The following is an 18,250-nucleotide window of genomic DNA, read 5'->3' as shown; positions in this document are numbered from 1 at the left end:
CGGTGTCGTTACAGAAGGTTGAACCACTTAAAATTATGAAGATCATTTACAAAAGTTGAAGTTGCTATTTTTAAATCTACCAGCTTTCATCTTGTAGAGGAAGGTGGTACACAGGCATGCTTTGTTTTGTTTTGTTTTTTTTTTGTTCAAAATATAATTAATGCATTTCTAACTAATCTATAGGGTTTTTCCCCCCTGGAATTGCTCTCATTTGCCCAGTATGAAGTAGGCTTTTGAGTACAATTCCACTTTAACTTTCTAATAATTTAAAACTGAATCAAGCTGACTTTTCATTTTAAAATGACTGAGGAATGAAAAATCAATGACGATGCTAGGAGGGGGGTTTGTATAATAGCTGGGTTTTAGCTAAAGATTTTCAACTGCTTTGCTCCCTACGGTCACAGTGAGTCAAAGAATAGCTGTGAGGAGCCGCCCCCACCCTCTCCCTCCTTTGTAGAGGTGGGAGGTCCATGGGTTGCCATCATGCATATCTTTTCAGGCTATTTCAATGTATTCATTGAATTTGCTGATTTTTCTTCTTTTTTTAATATTTATTTTATGAGACAGGTCTCTGGGAGGGGGAGGCAGAAAGCTACTGGGAAGACTTTTTAATGAAATTTTTGAAAATGGCAATAAAATCTACTTTAAAAAGAAAATTTAAAAAAACTAATAGAGAAAATGGGAAAAAAAAATTAGTGAGTTTTTAAAAAATTAATCCAAGCGTTACACTGACTCATTAAAGAGGCAAAACCATAAACCAAGGTCTGTCCAAGTCCAAGCAGAAATGTTTTCTTGGACTAGAGTCTAGTCTAGTAGTAACTCGGCCACGAATGGGCTATGTGACTTTGGGCCACTCACCTTCCTTCTCTGAGATTCTCCAACCCCAAATTCTTTCTCTCTGAAGTGAGAGGGGTGAACCAGTGCTGAAGGAACCTTCCCACCAGCTTTCCCTAGTGTATTTCCAGGCTATGTCGATGTTAGGACTTCTTAATCCTCTGTCCATCAGGCCCACCCTCCCCATCCCCAGTGCCCAATGCCCTTTTCTGACAGATCCTTGATAATCTCCAAGTGCACCTGAGAATGACAAGCTTGGGGAAATGCTTCTTCAGTACACATCGCAGCCTCGATTCGAAAGGCGTGGGGGAGAGCCCAGAAATAGAATCAAACACATAGGAAAGGTGAGTGTTTGATTAACTTTTTGATAGCAAACACTGGGGAGAGGAATCATAATTTAATAAAATGCTATTGGGAGATCTGGATGGCAAGATGGTGAAAAAAAAAAGTGGACCTTTATTTCATATCACAAGAAATCACAGCTAGTCCCAATGAGGGTTTTTAAAATATTTTCTTTAAAAAGTAAGCAGAAAATACACCAGTCTATTTATCCCAAATATAGGCAGGAAATAAATCTTTATCAATCGAACATAAGGAAGAAATTACTGGGACTAGTTTGATGGGTATGATTACCACAGTGGTCCAAATGTAAGGTCATGTCCCTAAAAAGAAAGATATTTTAAAGGAAAAACAAATCCCTAGATGTATGGATTCACTGAAAAATAATTATGTAGCTCAATAAATAAATATACTATGACTCTGTAAAAACACTCCTTCCAACTCAAATAAAGGTTTGGGGGTTTGGGGATGAATGCTTCACTGTGTCTCTTTTGTTATCATTCTCCTTTCCTAAGAGGATAATTTTTGGCCGCAGTCAGGTTTTGTACGAGCTAGACTTGGCGAGGCCAGGGGGAGGGCACCTAGATTATTACGCGTGGTTGGTGTGAGTGAGGTGACTGCAGCATATTACCGTCCGTGACTCATGTCCAAGAATTATATTGAGTGACATCAATATATCAAGGACCGCTTGAAAAAGAGAGGAGGAGGCAGGGGCCAATCATATAGCAAGAACAAAGGACATGTATGAGAGAAAGCCGACCCCTAGTGCTGCACATACCCTAAACAGAGGAAAATCAGCCAAGGGAGGCTTCCCGGCCATCTCACAAAATCCTAGATGGAAGGTTTGCTGAAAGAAAATCACGGCAAGAAAAGGTGCAGAAGGATTTTGATTTGTGTCTATGAAGGGAATTACCTCATAGGGAACAAATGGGTATATTAAAATATGAAGATGTTGTACTGTAAAAAACAGTCTGACCAAGTTAAAAAAAAAAAGAAAAGAAAACATTAGGAAAAAATGTTCACAGTGAGGATTAGATCAAAGCCTAACATCCAGAATTTATGGAGAATGGATAGAAATCTATCAAGTCAAAGAATAGCTAGTTTCAAATAGAAAAATGGTCATTAGATATAAACAGGCAATTTACAAAAGAGGAAAAACAGACTGGGGAAAAAAAGAAAAAAGAAAAAGGCCAAACCAAAAAATAACCTTTGGGAAAATGTTCAACTTGCTAATAATCAAAGAAACATAAACTTGAACAACTCTGAGGTATCCCCTGATCCCCATCAAACTGGCAAAAAGAAAAATGACGATGATCTCGGAGAGGCAGCAGGGGAACAGGTACCCAGACTTGCTGGAGAGCGATTCTGCCATACAAAACAAGGCATAAACCTCAGCAGACCCTTTGATCCAGTCATTCCAGTGTTGGAAATCATTTTCCATGAGGAAATAAATTTCCAGAATTATCTCTGTGAAAATATGGTTATGGCTACATCCTCTGTAATAGTGAAAAGCTAGACAAAAGCCTAAAAGCCCAACAGTTGGTGAATGGCTGAACAAACCACTGTTTGGCATAATGCAATTGAGTACTAGAATTGTCATTAAGAATGACAAATAGGAGAACTGAAAAGAAATATGGAAAAGCTCTCTGAGAGCATGCAAAACAAAAAGCCCAGGCAGAACAGTTGGCTATAACTATATAATAAAAACAATGGAGATGTTTTTCCATTTTTCTGAATACACAATAAGTTTAGAAGGCATTTCAAGGGAGCTGCTGATAAAATTACACTGCCATTTATGTTTGTGGGGATTTTTTATTGTAAATAGGTTTGGATATCGATCACTCAGACTTGGGTTATGTAAAGTTAAATTTCATAATACAGTTATTTGGGAGTGGGGAGAGACAAAAGAGGGGATTTGAGTCCAAACCCAAACACCTCCAACACGTCAAGATTCCTATTTATGTTCTCAATCTGGTCTAATAAAAATAATTTTAACTCTATTTAAAAAGGTGTTCATTTCAGTTAATTTTCAATCGGCCTCTATTCAAAGGTGAATGTTTGTGTGAGAATACAAGGACAAAGTGGAACATGTACAAGCCTTTGTGACCTAGAACATTTCCTTATGGTTTCAAGGAGGCAGGGTGACCTTGCATGCCAAGTACAGGAAATTTCCAAGTATAACGTTTTCTGGAACTTTCCACACTATTACAGAACTAATGAAAGGAGGCATTTTTGAACTATTGCCCTTCCATAAATTAATTGTTCTTAGGGTTATTCCAAGGATTTTATATCTATATACCCATTCTCCACTTACCTGTGAAAAGGAAGAAAATTAAGACCATGATCATCGTGTACCCAAAGTATAAGATGGTACTGGCGGTCCCTGTAATTTGAAGTTTTGAGAAGAAGTAGTGGACTGCATAGATGAGGAGGTAAATGGCTGTAAAACTGCTGGTGAGGAATGCCCTCCACCACCAATGGTAATCCTGAAACACAGCAGAACAGGGGAAGGGTCATCTAGGTGAAAAGAGATTGGCAGGAGAAAGGCCAAACCCCACTGACACAAACGCCAAACCGACCCTCCTGTGGTAAAGGGCTCATGACTTGCAAAAAGAAAAACCCTCTTGTGTGATGCTTTAAACTCTGAAGAAATATTAAGTGGCTAAAATATAATATCTAGGGTTGGCCAGTGTTTTCACCCTTAAAGAATGGGTTACAAGAGGAAAATTTTTTAGAAATTCTTATCTAAAATGATCACATCTAAAGTTTTCCCATTCCTGCTCATCTCCAAAATTCGGGTATCCTGAGCTACTGGAACAAAATAGTATTTAACATTTTTAAAAAATTGCTAGAAGCCAGTAGGTCCTAGTGAACATTCAAGTACCACAGAAACAAGGTGAATAGAAAATAGTTCCTCAAAATCGGGCCAAGGCTGCCAAGACAATTTCTGATTCATGTTTGGTTTTTTCCAACTGTACTATGGTATTCCTGAGAAGAAAAGATGGAGAAATGAGTTCCTAGTGGCTCTGGAAACAAGGCCTTGGCCAAAAAAGATAAGCAAGGCCGAGCAGCAGACAAAGGCAATAGAGTCTTGAAAGGGCTGTGTCTTGCCATTTATAGGAGGCAAAGAGTAGTTGTCTCTGCTGGGCTGAGCTGGGCAGGAGAGCTACAAGGGTCGCTGACTGAATGATAGGCTTCAGCCTAGGATGGGAAGCAGAAGTAACAAGGGTATGTGCATCATCAGAGGCAGGAGTGGTCCCTCTGCACAAGTGCCCTAGTCACACACACATTCACTGCATGGACATTCCCTTCACAGAGGTGACCTAGCAACATGTGACCTCCACAAAGGTCCATCCTTCCAAGTGAGTGTACATAGAGCTAGGGGAGAGCAAATTCAAAATTCATATGCAAAACATGCTATTCTTACTTTATTTACATTGCTAATACTATTATTATTAATAAATTGCTGACTTTAACCTATGCTGACCAGTAAATGTAAAAGAAACAAACCCAGAGATGTAGGGCCAGGGGTTTGTGGGAGCTAATTGGGAGGCCAGAGTAAGGGGAACTCTATGGGCTTCAAGAATGCACAGCAATCCATCAATGTGACTGTCCCCTCTCCAGATGCAGATGGCCAGCCCTCCACAAGACACAAGCCTGCTTGGGCTGCTATGGCCTCCCCGCCCCCACAGCCTCCTAGCCCTCCCCTGGTGAGGAGGTGCAATTCGTTATACCTCCGATATCAGACGAGCCCTTATCTTTCTATGTTAGAGGATTAATAGGAGGCAGCAGCAAGAATCAGAGAGAACAGCATTGTTTCTATTCACTCCGTCTAGCTTTGACTACATAACTGCATTAGAGTCAAAAGATAGCATTAAGAAAATCTATCAGCCTGGCGCCTGAGGCCCCGGCCCCGCCCCTCACCCCCTCTGGAGGGCTCCCATCACTTTCAGAACAAAAACTTCCACCACCAAACGTCCCCTGCATGCATATGAAAAGCAGAGGAGAAGCAGCCTTTACCTCTGCACATAAATGGAAATAGCAAAGCAAGACTGTAGCTTCTGAGCATGTGATGAGAAGAATGATAAAAACTAGGAAAAGGAAGCCAAACATGTAGTACATCTGATGAGACCTGAAAAACAAAAACAGTATAAACTTGGAAACCCATCTGTAACTTTGAAAACACACACACACACACACACACACACACAGAATTTCATGAAATCAGTATCATGGTCAAAACAAAAATTAACCAGAAATCTGAGGAAGAAGTTTCCACTTCTGCTGCTGCTAAATTTGCTCTCCTTTTCTTGGTTTTGCCAGCTGCTTTTCTTAGAACTACTGCAATGACCTTCTCATTGGCCTCCCTGCCTCCAGACAAGTGGATAGCCCTAACCCCTAAGTCTAGCTATGGCACTCTCCTGCTCAAGCAGCTTCCCTGGCTTCCTATCGCCTCTAGGATCAAATACACATACCTAAGTATTGGCACTGAAAGTCCATTACAATTGGCTATCTTTTCTAGACTGATCTCACATTCTTCCTTGCTTGTGTACTTTATGCGGCAACCAAACTACCAGCTTTTTCCAATGACCACCTTGGTGCCCAGGTTCTCCTCCTTCACTTCTACCTCTTGGAAACTAAACCTCGAGTTCCCTTCAAGGCTCAGTTCAAGTACCAGCTCTTATAGGAGGCTACTCCTGGTGTTAGGACTTTATTTCCCTCTTCCCCTCAACTCTTAATTTGACTTAGAATGCTGGACTTGGGAATCAACAAGACCTGCGTTCAACTCCAACCTCAGATACTTATTAGTTGTGTGACCCTGGGCAAGTCATTTCCCCTCTGTTGTATGTAAAATGGAGACAATGATAGCACCTACCTCCTGAGGTTGATGTGAGGACCTGAGTTTTGAAAGTGTTTTGCAAACCTTAAAGTGTTATACAAATTTAACTTTGTTCCTGTTTTACCCCCCACCCCCACCCCAGTAGAATGTTAAGAACTTTGAGGGCAGGGCCTACAATTTATGTCTTTATGCCTGAATATTCACAGGGCCCAGCTCAGTGCCTGGCACATTGTGGACACTTAAAAAATGCTCATCTGACTGACTTACTGCTCTCTCCCACTTCTATTCCCCAATTCGCTCTCACCTAAAGTCCATCACAGTCAGTAGCATTCAGGCTTTGCCTTAGTGAAAGAGACATAGTCACTTTTCAAAATGGAAAATTGCAGATGCTAAAACCCTGGCAGGTCAGAGATGCAATAGAAAGTCAGTGGGTGGCATCCTGGGGACCGCAGGAAGGCAGACATCTCACAGGCCTGTGTCGTATGAGTGATTCGGCCACAACTGTGCAATTTCTGACTTACATTTTCAAGATACACGGGTTGCCAGCAAGACTTTTAAAATGAAAATTAAAACACCACCATGGTACCCTAACACATCTCTCGAATTATCAAAAATAAGAGTGACAAACTCCAATATTGGTGGAGCTGGGAGGTAACAGGGAGGCTGCTGAGTTAATTGGTTCAGTCTTGCCTGAGAGTGGTGTGGCTCACTCTTCATGTACATATATTTATAGTACATACACACATACACACAGAGCTATATCATATCTATGCACACAGCATGAAAGCATTCAAGAAACACACTGACAAACACAGAGGAGACAAAGGCAACACAAGCCCTGCCTTCAAGGAGCTCCCATTCTACTGGGGGACGGTATGTAACATGGATCCAGACTAGTATGATAAGGAAGAAAAACAGAAAACAGCTGGAGTGGGGGGAGAATGGGCCAGATTCACACTAAATACTCAAATGCACATCAAGACACTGGGCTAGGTCTTGCGGCTCTCCACAGACATGCCCCGGCAGGGTCTGCTTTGGCTGCAGTCGTGGATACCGAGGCTGGGAAAGGGAGGGGGATGACATAAAGGCAGAAGGGCAGGAAGGAGCCACACTGAGGGGCTGGAAGTGATAATGGGGAGCTGTGGAAAGCAGTCTCCTAAAGAGAACGGAAGGATCAGGAGGAGCTCTGGGGCACAGGCTTGGGCCAGTCATTCACCTCCTAGCAGTAATAAGAGTAAAGGAAAGATCCAGAAGACATTTGGCCCTGAGCCACTGACTCCTCATTGAGCTTCCCTGAGCCACAGTCTCTCTGCTGGGCCTCGGTTTTGCTCATCTGTAAAATGAATGGGTTGGATTCAGTGAGTAAGCTCTGGTCTCAGCTCTAATGACCTATGAGCCTATACTCATGGGGGAAACTAGAAATAAGGCAAATGTGCTGAATAAAATGGTCGGGCAAACATGATGGAATATGAGTCTACAGTTATTCAAAATGACAAGTATAGGGATTAGAGTGATATATGAGAAATAATTAAAATGTTAAGTGAAAAATGTGCAAACCAAAACATACGCAGACTCTCATTACAAGTATTTACAAATATACATTTAGTACAAAACATACTGGAATAAATAATATACATATGCAAATTAGAGCCTGAAAGAACCAGAAGGATATAAATGGTCATTAGTTTTCACAAAAGCACACATGAACACGCACACGAACATACACACACACATGCACGCATGTATGCATGTACCATGCATGGATTATTTATGCCTGACTTTTGATCCCAGGCTGATTTCTATCAGTCATTCTGAACATACTAGATCCTAAGGGACCTAGCAGAGATAGTGCCACTGAGGGCTGAAAGGGGGAGCAGGGAGGGAAAGAGGAGCCTTTGATGGCTGGTTCAGGTGTTCAGTGGGCCGGCCCTGTCATCATCACAAGTCAGAGTTTCTAGAACCCAATGAGAAGCCTAAACACTTAGGACCCAACTCCTATTCTGCCCCCTCCCTGGCTGCCGGCCCCTCCTCATTTCCAACTCATATTTACTGCTATTCCCCTCCAGTAGTGCAGAACTGACTAAATTGGGATGTGAGGTAAAAATTTTAAAAAGTCTTCTGGGGATGGGGGAAAAAACCATGAAATGCACACCTCATTTTTTAAAAATCACACTTAAAGTTTATACTCTCATTCTGGGGAATAAGTGGAATTTCTTTACATGGCAAGAATAACCAAAGCACATATTTTTTATTGGCAAGAAAAACTAAATTCTAAGGAATTTCTCAATTTTGGCTTAAAAAATGATTGTTCCATCAAAAACATCTGGAAAATACCATTCCTATCATCTGTTTTGCAGCCACGTTAAAGGTTTTATCGCTGTAAACAATCTACCTTCTGTACCTCCTATGGGCTACTCAGGCTAAGGTGGGCCCTTAATAAGCATGATTAGGCCCCATTTCTACGGGCACACAGGGTGAGTTTGCCAGCATTACTTGGGACGAAGGCACCTCCATACACACCAGCACTCCATAGGAGGGCACCTTTTCCCCAATCTCCACAAATCCAGCTACAGTAGGAACCCCCCACTTAGCCAGTTCCTGGCAACCTCGCCCTAAACCCAGCCAAGAACCAGGAAGTAAACAAAAAGGCCCCAGAGCTTGGGCCATAACTCAAAGCCAGGGAACTAAAGCCCTTTCACTATACTCTGCAGGAGAGGTCCTCATGGCTTTATTCAGAGCTACTGACTCTGAATTTACATGTAATTCTAACAACTCTGGAAAGGGATTTTTTCAGGCCATGGCAGATTAAAAGCAGCACATAAGAAAGGGGAGAGGGGGCGGGGAGCTGTTAGAAGCTGGCCCACCCAGCCCAGAAGTGACACCTGACATTTTGGAGGGGCGGCTCATCAAAACAAAACCAGAAAATCACCCCAACGTTGTAGGGTCCAAGTAAGTAGTGACATGCCATGATGACCCTGTAGCATAAAGAAAAGGTTAAACTATACGCAGTGTCCTCTGTCTGCATTTTAAAAAGATTTAGATCCAAAAAGATATTTGCAAAAGTCTTGGTGTTTTGGGCTTGGATCTGCATGTGTTATAAGAATTTTGTTTTTCTTTCTTTTTCAGTGGGGGCGGGATGGAGAAGGTGTGTGGGAGGAAAAGAGAGAAGATGGATTTTTGTTCTTTGAAAGAAAAATTACATTTTAAAATATTTTACAAAGAATAATATCAACCCCCTGAAAAAGTCTTGGTCTTTTGAGGGTTGAGCTTTAGTTGCCTAGAAAAGCCACTTTTGGGTAACACCTTGTTTCTAGACAATGGGGGAATAAAGGTGGTTACTGTAGCTGAACTGATAAATTCTCCAAAACGCAAGAATAGCAAATTCAGCAAATAATAAGGAGCAGCTAAAAAATGTCTCCAATGAAGAAGAATCAATACTCACCAAATACTGTTCAGAATGAAAAAGAGTTGGATGAAAATACAGCCAAAGGGTAAAATGCCGCCCATGATGATGCCAGGCAAAGGCTTTGTAAAGAAGGACTGCTCAGGGATCTGCCGGGGAATCTGGTTTGTCCGAACTGGGTGCTCAATTGGCTTAAAGATACAAATCAGCAGGAGATGAAATGAATATGAGTTTGTAAAGAAATAATCAGCACAAAGAATCCCTAGAACATATATAGTACAGACACCAAGTGCTTCCTTATCTACTCTAGCTCCCATTCTTGGAGGCAATGTCTAGACTAGGCCAACCATCACAGACACCTGTCTACACTTGTCTTAGATTTCACAGGACTGACTACCCAAGCAAGGTCAGTAACCTATCACAACAGGTGACAGTCCACACTGGCAAAGAGTTTTCCTTTAGAAATAAGCTTGACAAAAAACCAAAACAACAACGACAACAAAAAAAAAAAATAAGTAAGCTCGACTTGATATCCACATGGTACAAGGTACAACCTTCTCTTTTCTGTCCTTCAGCAGGTTACAGTCCAGGGATTTTCCCAGCAGCCTCCAGCTAGTTCTTTCTCTAATTCTTTCACGGCCTAGCCAGATTTGTGCTTTGAGTCTCCTGCTCTCCTTTCCCAACTGCAGGATTGGCTAAACTCAACCCCGTACATTGTTTGGATGGTCACTTCTCTCTGGCTCCTGTCCGTTGGCCCGTCTGCCCACTGTATACGTCTATTACATTCCTGGGCTAATAGGAGTCAGTTTTCCCTACAATATGTTTTCTTAATTTTGCCACATCAGAAAGAAGATCCTAAAATTCCATAATTTGGGAAACACATTAAAATATTTGGAAAAATGTAAACATTAACAACTATCTTTGATGAAAAAAGTATTTCTTAAAAAACATTTCCAAATTATTTGCTGTCCAGTGTTACCAAGGGCAGTGATTATCATAGGTATATATAGAAAAACTGTGCAGCACCATAGATTGAGGGCCAGGCTCAGAGTCAGCAAGACCTGGACAAGTCTTGCTCTGACATATACTTGCTTTGTAAGCACTGGCAAGTCACTTGATCATTTAATCCCTAGTAGTATCAACTTTCTGGGTATGCATCCCCAATTTACTGATAAGGAAGTAAACAAAAAGGTCCCCAAATTACCTACCTATCCTACTATACGAATGATTAGGGATATTATAACACTTATGCAAAAGTAGATCTTGAAAAAAGGTTGAGATAAAGATGAAATGATATTTGATCTGAGAGTCACTTGAGTTTATAAGGCAGTGACTAGGTCATAACTTCAATGTAGTGAAACAGCTCCAACAGAGGAAGGATAGGAGTGGGAAGAGACTTGAGGCACAGAGATCAATTACTTAGAATGTTCAGGCTAGAGGTGATGAGGGCCAGAACTTGGGTGGTAGCTATGAGTGTAGGAAAGGGGACATGGTATAAGAGATACTGGGAAGGTAAAAACAATATTATTTGGCATTGGGTTGGTCATGTGGGCTAAGGGTAAGTAAGGAGATGAGGATGATGCTGAGGTTAGCAAGTTATCTCAATGGAAGATGCCACTCAATGGTGGTGCCTTCACCAGAAACAGGGAATTCTAGAAGAGAGGGTGGCCTTGGGGCCATGATGGGGAGGGGAAGGGGGGAAGAGATAATCATAAACCACACAAATACTCACCCTGTGTTACTCACTCCCACCAAAAAAAAACACAAAAATCCAAAAAGGCAGGGAGAAAAGTGGGAATAGGCCTTACTCAATAGCAACTAGTCAGCAGAAACACTCACAGAAGGGCCCCTACTACAGTGCAGGCCAGTTCCCAGCTATCTACCTACCTACCAGATAGGGTAGTTGGGTTAAAAACAAGCCCATGATTGGCCATGTAAGGGAGTACTGGAGAAGGGCGGGATGTGACCTCTCTTCTGATCCTCTCATTGGTTAACCACACACTACCTGGAGATCAAGCCACCAACCCTAGGGTTACTCCAATGCTCCCACTTTGGAGAACATAGTTCTTTGCAAATCTTTAAGACTTTTAAGTTACTAAAGGGGTGCTGATCTACAGCAGTAAAGGTTCCCCACTGGGAGTCTCTATACAGATGAAATGATGGGCACCTAGAGAACTCCCCAAAGTCCACATAACAAATGTATCCCCTAAAGTCCTCCTGCAATGCCTCTTCACGGTGTGGAGGTGACCCTGTGCTCAAAAACATCAGACCATCAGAGCACAAGCCTGGCAAGGAAAGCTGTGCCTCTAAGCTGGGCAATGGACCATATGTCTTTCAGCAGAGAAGCAGCCTAGCTAAACTAAGAGCGGCTCATCAGTAGAATGATGATGAATCTGTTCAGCCGCAGCCACTCATGAAGACTGTCGCCCGCAGTGTAGAGGCGGGGATGTGCGTCAGCAGCACAGCCCCAGGGAGCACCTGGCAGCGCAGAGAAGGCCCGGATGCCGGAAGGCAGGACCTTGATCGCCGCAGTACATCAATAAAGATGACATTTTTCAGATGTTATTTAATGGTCAAATGAATATTGTCAAAGTTTACCTGTTCCTTGAATCCGAAATATGCGCCGATAAATGTTAAGGGGACTGAAATGCCGAACCACATGGCAAGGATGGCGACCAGGGTACCAAAGGGGATCGCGGCTGATGAACCCTTCACCCAAAGAATAAGATTCATGATGAAGAAATCAGCAAAGATGATGCTGGGGGAAAAAGGTTTTTTAAAAAAAGGATCATCAGGAAAGTAGTTTCAAAAAATGTCAGGTCTATTTGATACAAATGCTAAAGCTGCTTTAGGTAGGAAGGAGGTAATGAGGGGCAGCAAGGTCACACTTTCCACTGGTACTAAATCCAACCCTGTCAATTAACCACGTGGTAGAGACTTAATATTCAGATAATCGACAGGGAGAGACATCAGTTTCTAGGGGATTTTTAATTTAAATGAAGACAAAGGGAAAAACAGAAAAGAGAAACCAAACGGGAAAAAAATGTCAAAAATCTAGAGGTGGAGAACCCCAATAGGTTCTTTATCTAGTTCCCAGCCTCTGGTCAGCTGAGAGTCTAACAGCTGGCAACAATGTGGCCTGGAAGGTTAAAGGGTGGCAGCAGCCATTTTCACTGACCCCATCACCCAAGCTCCCCACCAATAGTTGAGGGCTGGAGCCACCAACCATACAGAACAGAGTATCCCAAAATCTCATCTTCAGGCAGGGAGAATGCAGCTTTATTTGGGGGATGCAGGGGTTTCCAACGAAGGGATCTCCTAGCATGGACTTTTTCTCCAAAAGACCAATGAAGTTGCTCCTCACAAATACCAAATTCTACCTCGCTGACCTTGAAGAAACTCCAACTGGCTTTGGTTTTTCTCAGGTCGTTTCTTCTGGCCTACCCTGCTTCTTACCACAGTAACCTCATGGCTCAATCTGCCCAGAACATCCGTATTTATACACTTGATACCCCTGCTGTCCTACAGGCTATTTTTCGGACTAAGTGAAAACCTGTTCTTCCTTTTTTCTCCTTTTGTATGAACTTTAAGCCAAATCACAGAAACACTTGCTTTCTTTAGAAAGTCCAGGTCATGGCGCAACTGACCCTTCACATCATCTTTCATATCTTCTCTTGATCTCACTCCTCACTACTGCAAGAGGCTCATGATTCATTAGTCTCCCTGCCTCAAGTATTCCTCCTCTCCAGTCCATCCTCCACTCAGCTGTCAAAGGGATGTTCCTAGGTCTGTCTGTGTCACACACTCTCCTCAATATACTCAAATGGCTCCCTATTACCTGCAGGATCAAATATTCAATCTGCTGTTTGGCATTTGAAGTCATTCACAATCTAGCCCCTTGCTACTATTCCAATCTTCCTACATTCCCCCACCCCTTCACACACTATGTGATGCAGCCACACAATCCAACTGTCCCTCAAATTGAACACCCCATCTCCTACCTCCTTACCTTTGCACTGGCTGTCCCTGATACCTGGAATGCTCTTCCTCCTCACCTATGTGTCGAAGTTTCCCTGGCTTCCTTCCAGACTTAATTCAGGAGACTCTCTGGGTCTCCCCATCCACTGACACCATCTTATATGAGATGACTTTCTAGCTACTCTGCACAGATCTTGTCTGGACCTTGTTATTTACATGCTGTCTCCCCCATGAGAACAAGGCTTGTTTTTGCCTCTCTTTGTACCTGAGCATTTAGCACAGTGCCTGGCAAACAGGAATCACAAAAGATTCCCTCATTCCATGGAACTGCTGAAATTCCTTTTTTTTTAGTCATCACTTTCCCATCTCCAAGCCACGGTTCTGTCTCTCCTGTAACAAAACTTTGCTCTTTTTTGTATTAAGCTTTCAGATTTTATTTACATTTCTTCTGTTCTTTTCAGAGGATCTTTATCATAAGCCAACTTTTTCCATTTCTTAAAATCTTTTCATCGGAACAGTACTTGTTCATCCTTAAAGCCCTAGCAAAAGGAACACTGCCTCCAATTCCTTTGTTCATTTTATCATCACTGAGAAACACTGAGAACATCCCTCCTGTGTGCAGCCCATATTAGTGACCATCCATTTTAGGAGAGAGGATCCTAGGAGCCCAGACCAAGGCTAGAATAGGAGAGCCTCCAAGGCCATCTAGACCCACTCCTATAAAGAGGAAACCTAGTCAGGGGAAAGGACTTGCTCAAGGTCATACATAGAATCCTGGACCTAGAGCAGGGATGTCAGAGACCATTTGAAAGATGAGGAAACTGAGGCCCAAGGAAAGGAAGCTTGTCCAAGGTCACACAGGGAGAATGCAACAGGAGCAGGATTTGAACCAAGGTCTTCTGACACCAAAGCCAGGTCTCTTTCCACTGTATCAAGCTACAGGTAGTATATACTATGGGCCACAGGAGTATTAGTGATAAGGAAGGCAGAGGAGGAAGCAATCAGGAAAAACTGGAACAGGGAAACTTATCTGAGGAAACCAAGATGGAAGTATGCATGCCTTTGTTCAGGGACCTAGTAAGACCAGTGTGAAAGGTTCATAGACTATAATATTTAGAGATAAGACAGGAAAATTGAAAGGGGACCAAATGATGGGGACCTTGAATGCCAAAGCCAGGAAATTTGCCATTTACTTTCTAGGTAATGAAGAGCCCCCTGAAGGTTTTGGACCAGACAGCATGATACAGCAGAAAGAGGAGAATGGACTAGGGATGAAAAAAAAAGCCTCAAACCTGAGATTCAGATTTCAACTCTGCCTCTTATTGAAGGAGCAAAGGATCATAGAAGTATAATCAAATAGGCTCTGGTTCATCGAGCCCAAGCCCCCTCTAAGATACAAGGTCATCTAGCTAGTAAATGCCAGAAGTTAGTAAATGCCCTGATCTCTTTCTGGTTCCAAGCCCAGCATTCTAGTCATTCTATTATGTTACCTCACAATCCCTGTGTACTCAGGTAAGTCACTTCTAAAAGATTCTCAGCCTCAGTTTCCCCATTTAATAAAGAGATGCTGATTTCTTATGACAGCCATGTCAGGAGATGAATCAGGCAGTGAGGCCCAGTTTCAATTGGAGCTTGGATCACTGGCTAAGATGGCAGGATATCCTGGAGGTCTGGGCTGAGAACAGAGATTGAGTGGTCCAGCCAGAAGTCAGAGGCTTATGAAGTGCATGGCCCTGGTCCCTTGTAGGCCCAAAAGTTCACAAGTTTCCAATCATCACATTTTACCAAATGCTTTTCCAGATGTCATGTCTAGGGTTCCTTCCTATGCAGTAGGCAGATCCAGCGAGGGCATATGTACTTAATCAGCTCTTAACACTTTCTTCCAAATCCCTCTTCTCCTTTCCTTTGTTTCTGGGGCTGAAATCACTGCCACTACCTCTCCAATGTATGCTACACACACGTCTACTTCTGAGACCCAAGTTGCATTTGTACTCTACCTATTACCCTTTCCCTTCATTAATATTCCTCGAGGTTCCCATTTCTTTCCTCTCTACCTCAGACAAATCAGTTTCTTCTGGGACTACAGCCAACTTCTTTCTACAGCTTTCTTTTACCTTTTTCCTTGATATACCCTCTTTCCCCAGCTACCACCAGAAATCCACCTTCTCCTCTCTCTTCCCATTCATTCCCAAGCCCCCTTGTATTCCTCCTCTCCCAGTGGGCCACACTCCCAGCATCCACCTGGCTGCATCCCGGGGCTGTGCACTCGGTGGGATGATGCTGGGCCTCTAAAGCCAGGCTAGCTATGCTAATTCCCCTCACATCTTGGCCAGATCTCAGGTGGTTTGCATCTATCTCTGTAACCATGCCCCCCCTTCCCACTATCCTCACCCTCGCAGCTACTCCAAAGCCCGCATGGGCTCCAAAACACTGACTATCAAAAAGCTCTGGTCAAGGGGCAGCTAGGTGGCACAGTGAGTAAAGCGCCAGCCCCAAAGTCAGGAGGACCCGAGTTCGGTTCTGGCCTCAGACACTTAATACCCACACAAAAAAAACTAGCCGTGTACCCTTGGGCAAGTTACTTAACCCCAATTGCCCTCCAAAAGGCAAAAAGAAAAAAAAAAGTTCTGGTCAAGTCCAGCTCAGATGACTGTCTGAATGGGACCAGTTGAGGTTCTCCACAATTTCTCATCATTATGGGACTGTTCAGCAGGCAATGGGCACATGGCAACAAGAAGTGTATAGACATGTCTGAAAACATCAGACAATGGCTGTGGTCAGTGTGCTCTGTTTGGAAGCCCAAGGGGATGACCTGGAAGTCTGAGGAGTTGGCTTAAACTCAGAGGAACTGAGAGAGAAAGTCCAATCAATGGCTGGGCTAAAAAGAGGCATGTGGGGAAGTGGGAGGTCTGAAAGGAGGTGATCTGCCAACTGACAAGAGCCAGAACAGGCTCTACTCCTAGAATAAGCTGGGGACGAAAGGACACGGGCACATCGAGGCACTAAGCCCAGGGCAGCCTCAAGCTAGGCCACTCTACTTGTGTTCCCCAGAAACTAAAATTAGAAGAGAAAAAAAACAGACTAATCCTTCTGATCATTTTCAGTGCTAATATATACATCCCCAAATCACCTCTGGAAACCAAAAAAGACTAAATGAGGTCCATGATCAGGGCTGGCCTCATAGGCCTAATGGTATTTCAGAAGAACCCTTGTCTCTTCTGAAATTCTTCACCTACTTGCTAATGCTTCAGGGACCTTCAAGGAAGAAAAAGCCTTCCATTCCCCAACTGGGAATCAAAGGCTGAATGACTTAAGAGTCTAGTGTGAATGAGTTTCAAAGTGCAATCAGCCAATCAATAGAAGGATTTCTTTGCTCTCAAGCTTTTCCTTGGAGCTAACATCAGCAAGAGTACAGGGCTAGAAGGCAAACAGTCTGGAGGGAACAGCTGGCAGCCTTACAACCTCACACTAGCTAGCTAGCATCATTGAACCTCAGTTACTCCATCTATGAAATGGAAGTGATAATTCCAGCCCTGACTACCTATAACCAGGGTTATAAGGGAGCCTCAAATGAGATAAGAAATGCCAAAGGCTTTTTTTTTCTTTTTTTTCCTGTGCTGCTATTAACACATGGGAGAGAGGCCAGGGGCCACAGGATGGCTGGCCTGCCATCTATATTATAGCTATCTTATAGGTACTGAGTTGTTTGCAGTGTCTCTCCCATCAAATTAAGAGTTCTGTGAGAGCAGAGACCATGTCTTTGTCTTTTTTTGTAGCCTCAGGGCTTAGCAGTGTGCCTGGCTCATAGAAAGAGCTTAATAGATGCTTGTTGACTGACTGGACTGCGTCCTAGAAGGGCATCCCTAGATCAGTGGGAGAACGGGGACACAGGTGAGTATTATGGACATTATTAGCTTCTATGGATCTTGCATATTTCTGGCTTCCCATCCACCACTCTGCTGTAACTGTTCTCTCTGAGGTTAGCAAGCAACCCAATGAGGGAAGCACTTTGGCAAACCTTAAAGTACTACAGAAATCAGTGTTAGCTACTGCCATCATCATCATCTCTTCACAGCTTAGTACAATGACCTCATCCTTCCTGACCTCCCTGGAGCTTTTGACACCATTACTCCAAATCCACCCCTCCTCAGAAACAGCCTATTACTGTGGGGTCTCCACAGTTTAGGAAGTACTAAAGGGGTCCAGAGTAGAAAAAGTTTAAGAAGCCCTGGTCTAAGGCACCACCATCCTCCCAGGTACCTAGTTTTGAAAGCTCATTCTCACTCAGGCCACATACCAATCAGTGGCCAAATCTTGTCATATCAACCTCCACAAGCCCCTGAACTCTATTCACAAAGCATGACACTGGCCAGGAGGACTGTGGGAGGGGAGGAGAGCTGGTGAGGAAGGGAGAAAGCGAGATTGGAGATTCAAGAGTCCGGATCCCAGGGTGGGTAATCAGCTGAAAATGAGAAGGAATGAAAGGGACACTAGAAGAGCAGCCTTGACAAGCAAACAGGTTACCCCTTCATCGGAGACTGGAGAAAAAGAGAGAGCGTGGGTATGTTTGAGTGATGTGAAATCAAGATCAGAGCACAAGAGGGCACTGTAGGCAAATGGCCTCAGGTTTGCCAGTTAAGTAGGAGTGGGGGGCATGCCAGCTTGCGAAGGGCTTAAATGCCAGAAGCCTTTCTATTTGTAACAGGCAGCCACTAGCTTATTTCCTGGGGGGGGGGGGGGGGGGGGGGAGGAAAGACAGAAAAGACCGAAACCAAGAAGGAAAAAACACAGTAAGAGCGGAAAAAAAAAAACAAAAAGGAAAAAAAACAATCATAAAACAACAAAAAAATAAAAAA

The 18,250-nt window shown here is 43.2% G+C and overlaps 1 protein-coding gene across 1 annotated transcript in view; it reads right to left on the bottom strand.

Moving 5' to 3' along the window:
• The window catches only part of LOC138150707 (transmembrane 9 superfamily member 2-like), a 77,941-nt gene that overhangs the window by 3,324 nt on the left and 56,367 nt on the right, over window positions 1–18,250 (bottom strand). Inside the window, exons 13-16 of the mRNA XM_069074158.1 lie at window positions 12,015–12,174; window positions 9,456–9,607; window positions 5,194–5,305; window positions 3,488–3,659 (exon numbers count right to left, since the gene is read on the bottom strand). Coding sequence (XP_068930259.1) covers window positions 3,488–3,659; window positions 5,194–5,305; window positions 9,456–9,607; window positions 12,015–12,174 — 596 coding nt within the window. The remainder of the gene's footprint in view (window positions 1–3,487; window positions 3,660–5,193; window positions 5,306–9,455; window positions 9,608–12,014; window positions 12,175–18,250) is intronic.

This window comes from Petaurus breviceps, unplaced genomic scaffold (genome assembly GCF_028583685.1).
Source record: "Petaurus breviceps papuanus isolate PSGF00001 unplaced genomic scaffold, PetGlider_PUasm1.0 90881, whole genome shotgun sequence".
Lineage (NCBI taxonomy): Eukaryota > Metazoa > Chordata > Mammalia > Diprotodontia > Petauridae > Petaurus > Petaurus breviceps.
The sequence above is the reverse complement of the archived record's forward strand: the minus strand, read 5'-3'. Positions and strand labels throughout refer to the sequence as shown.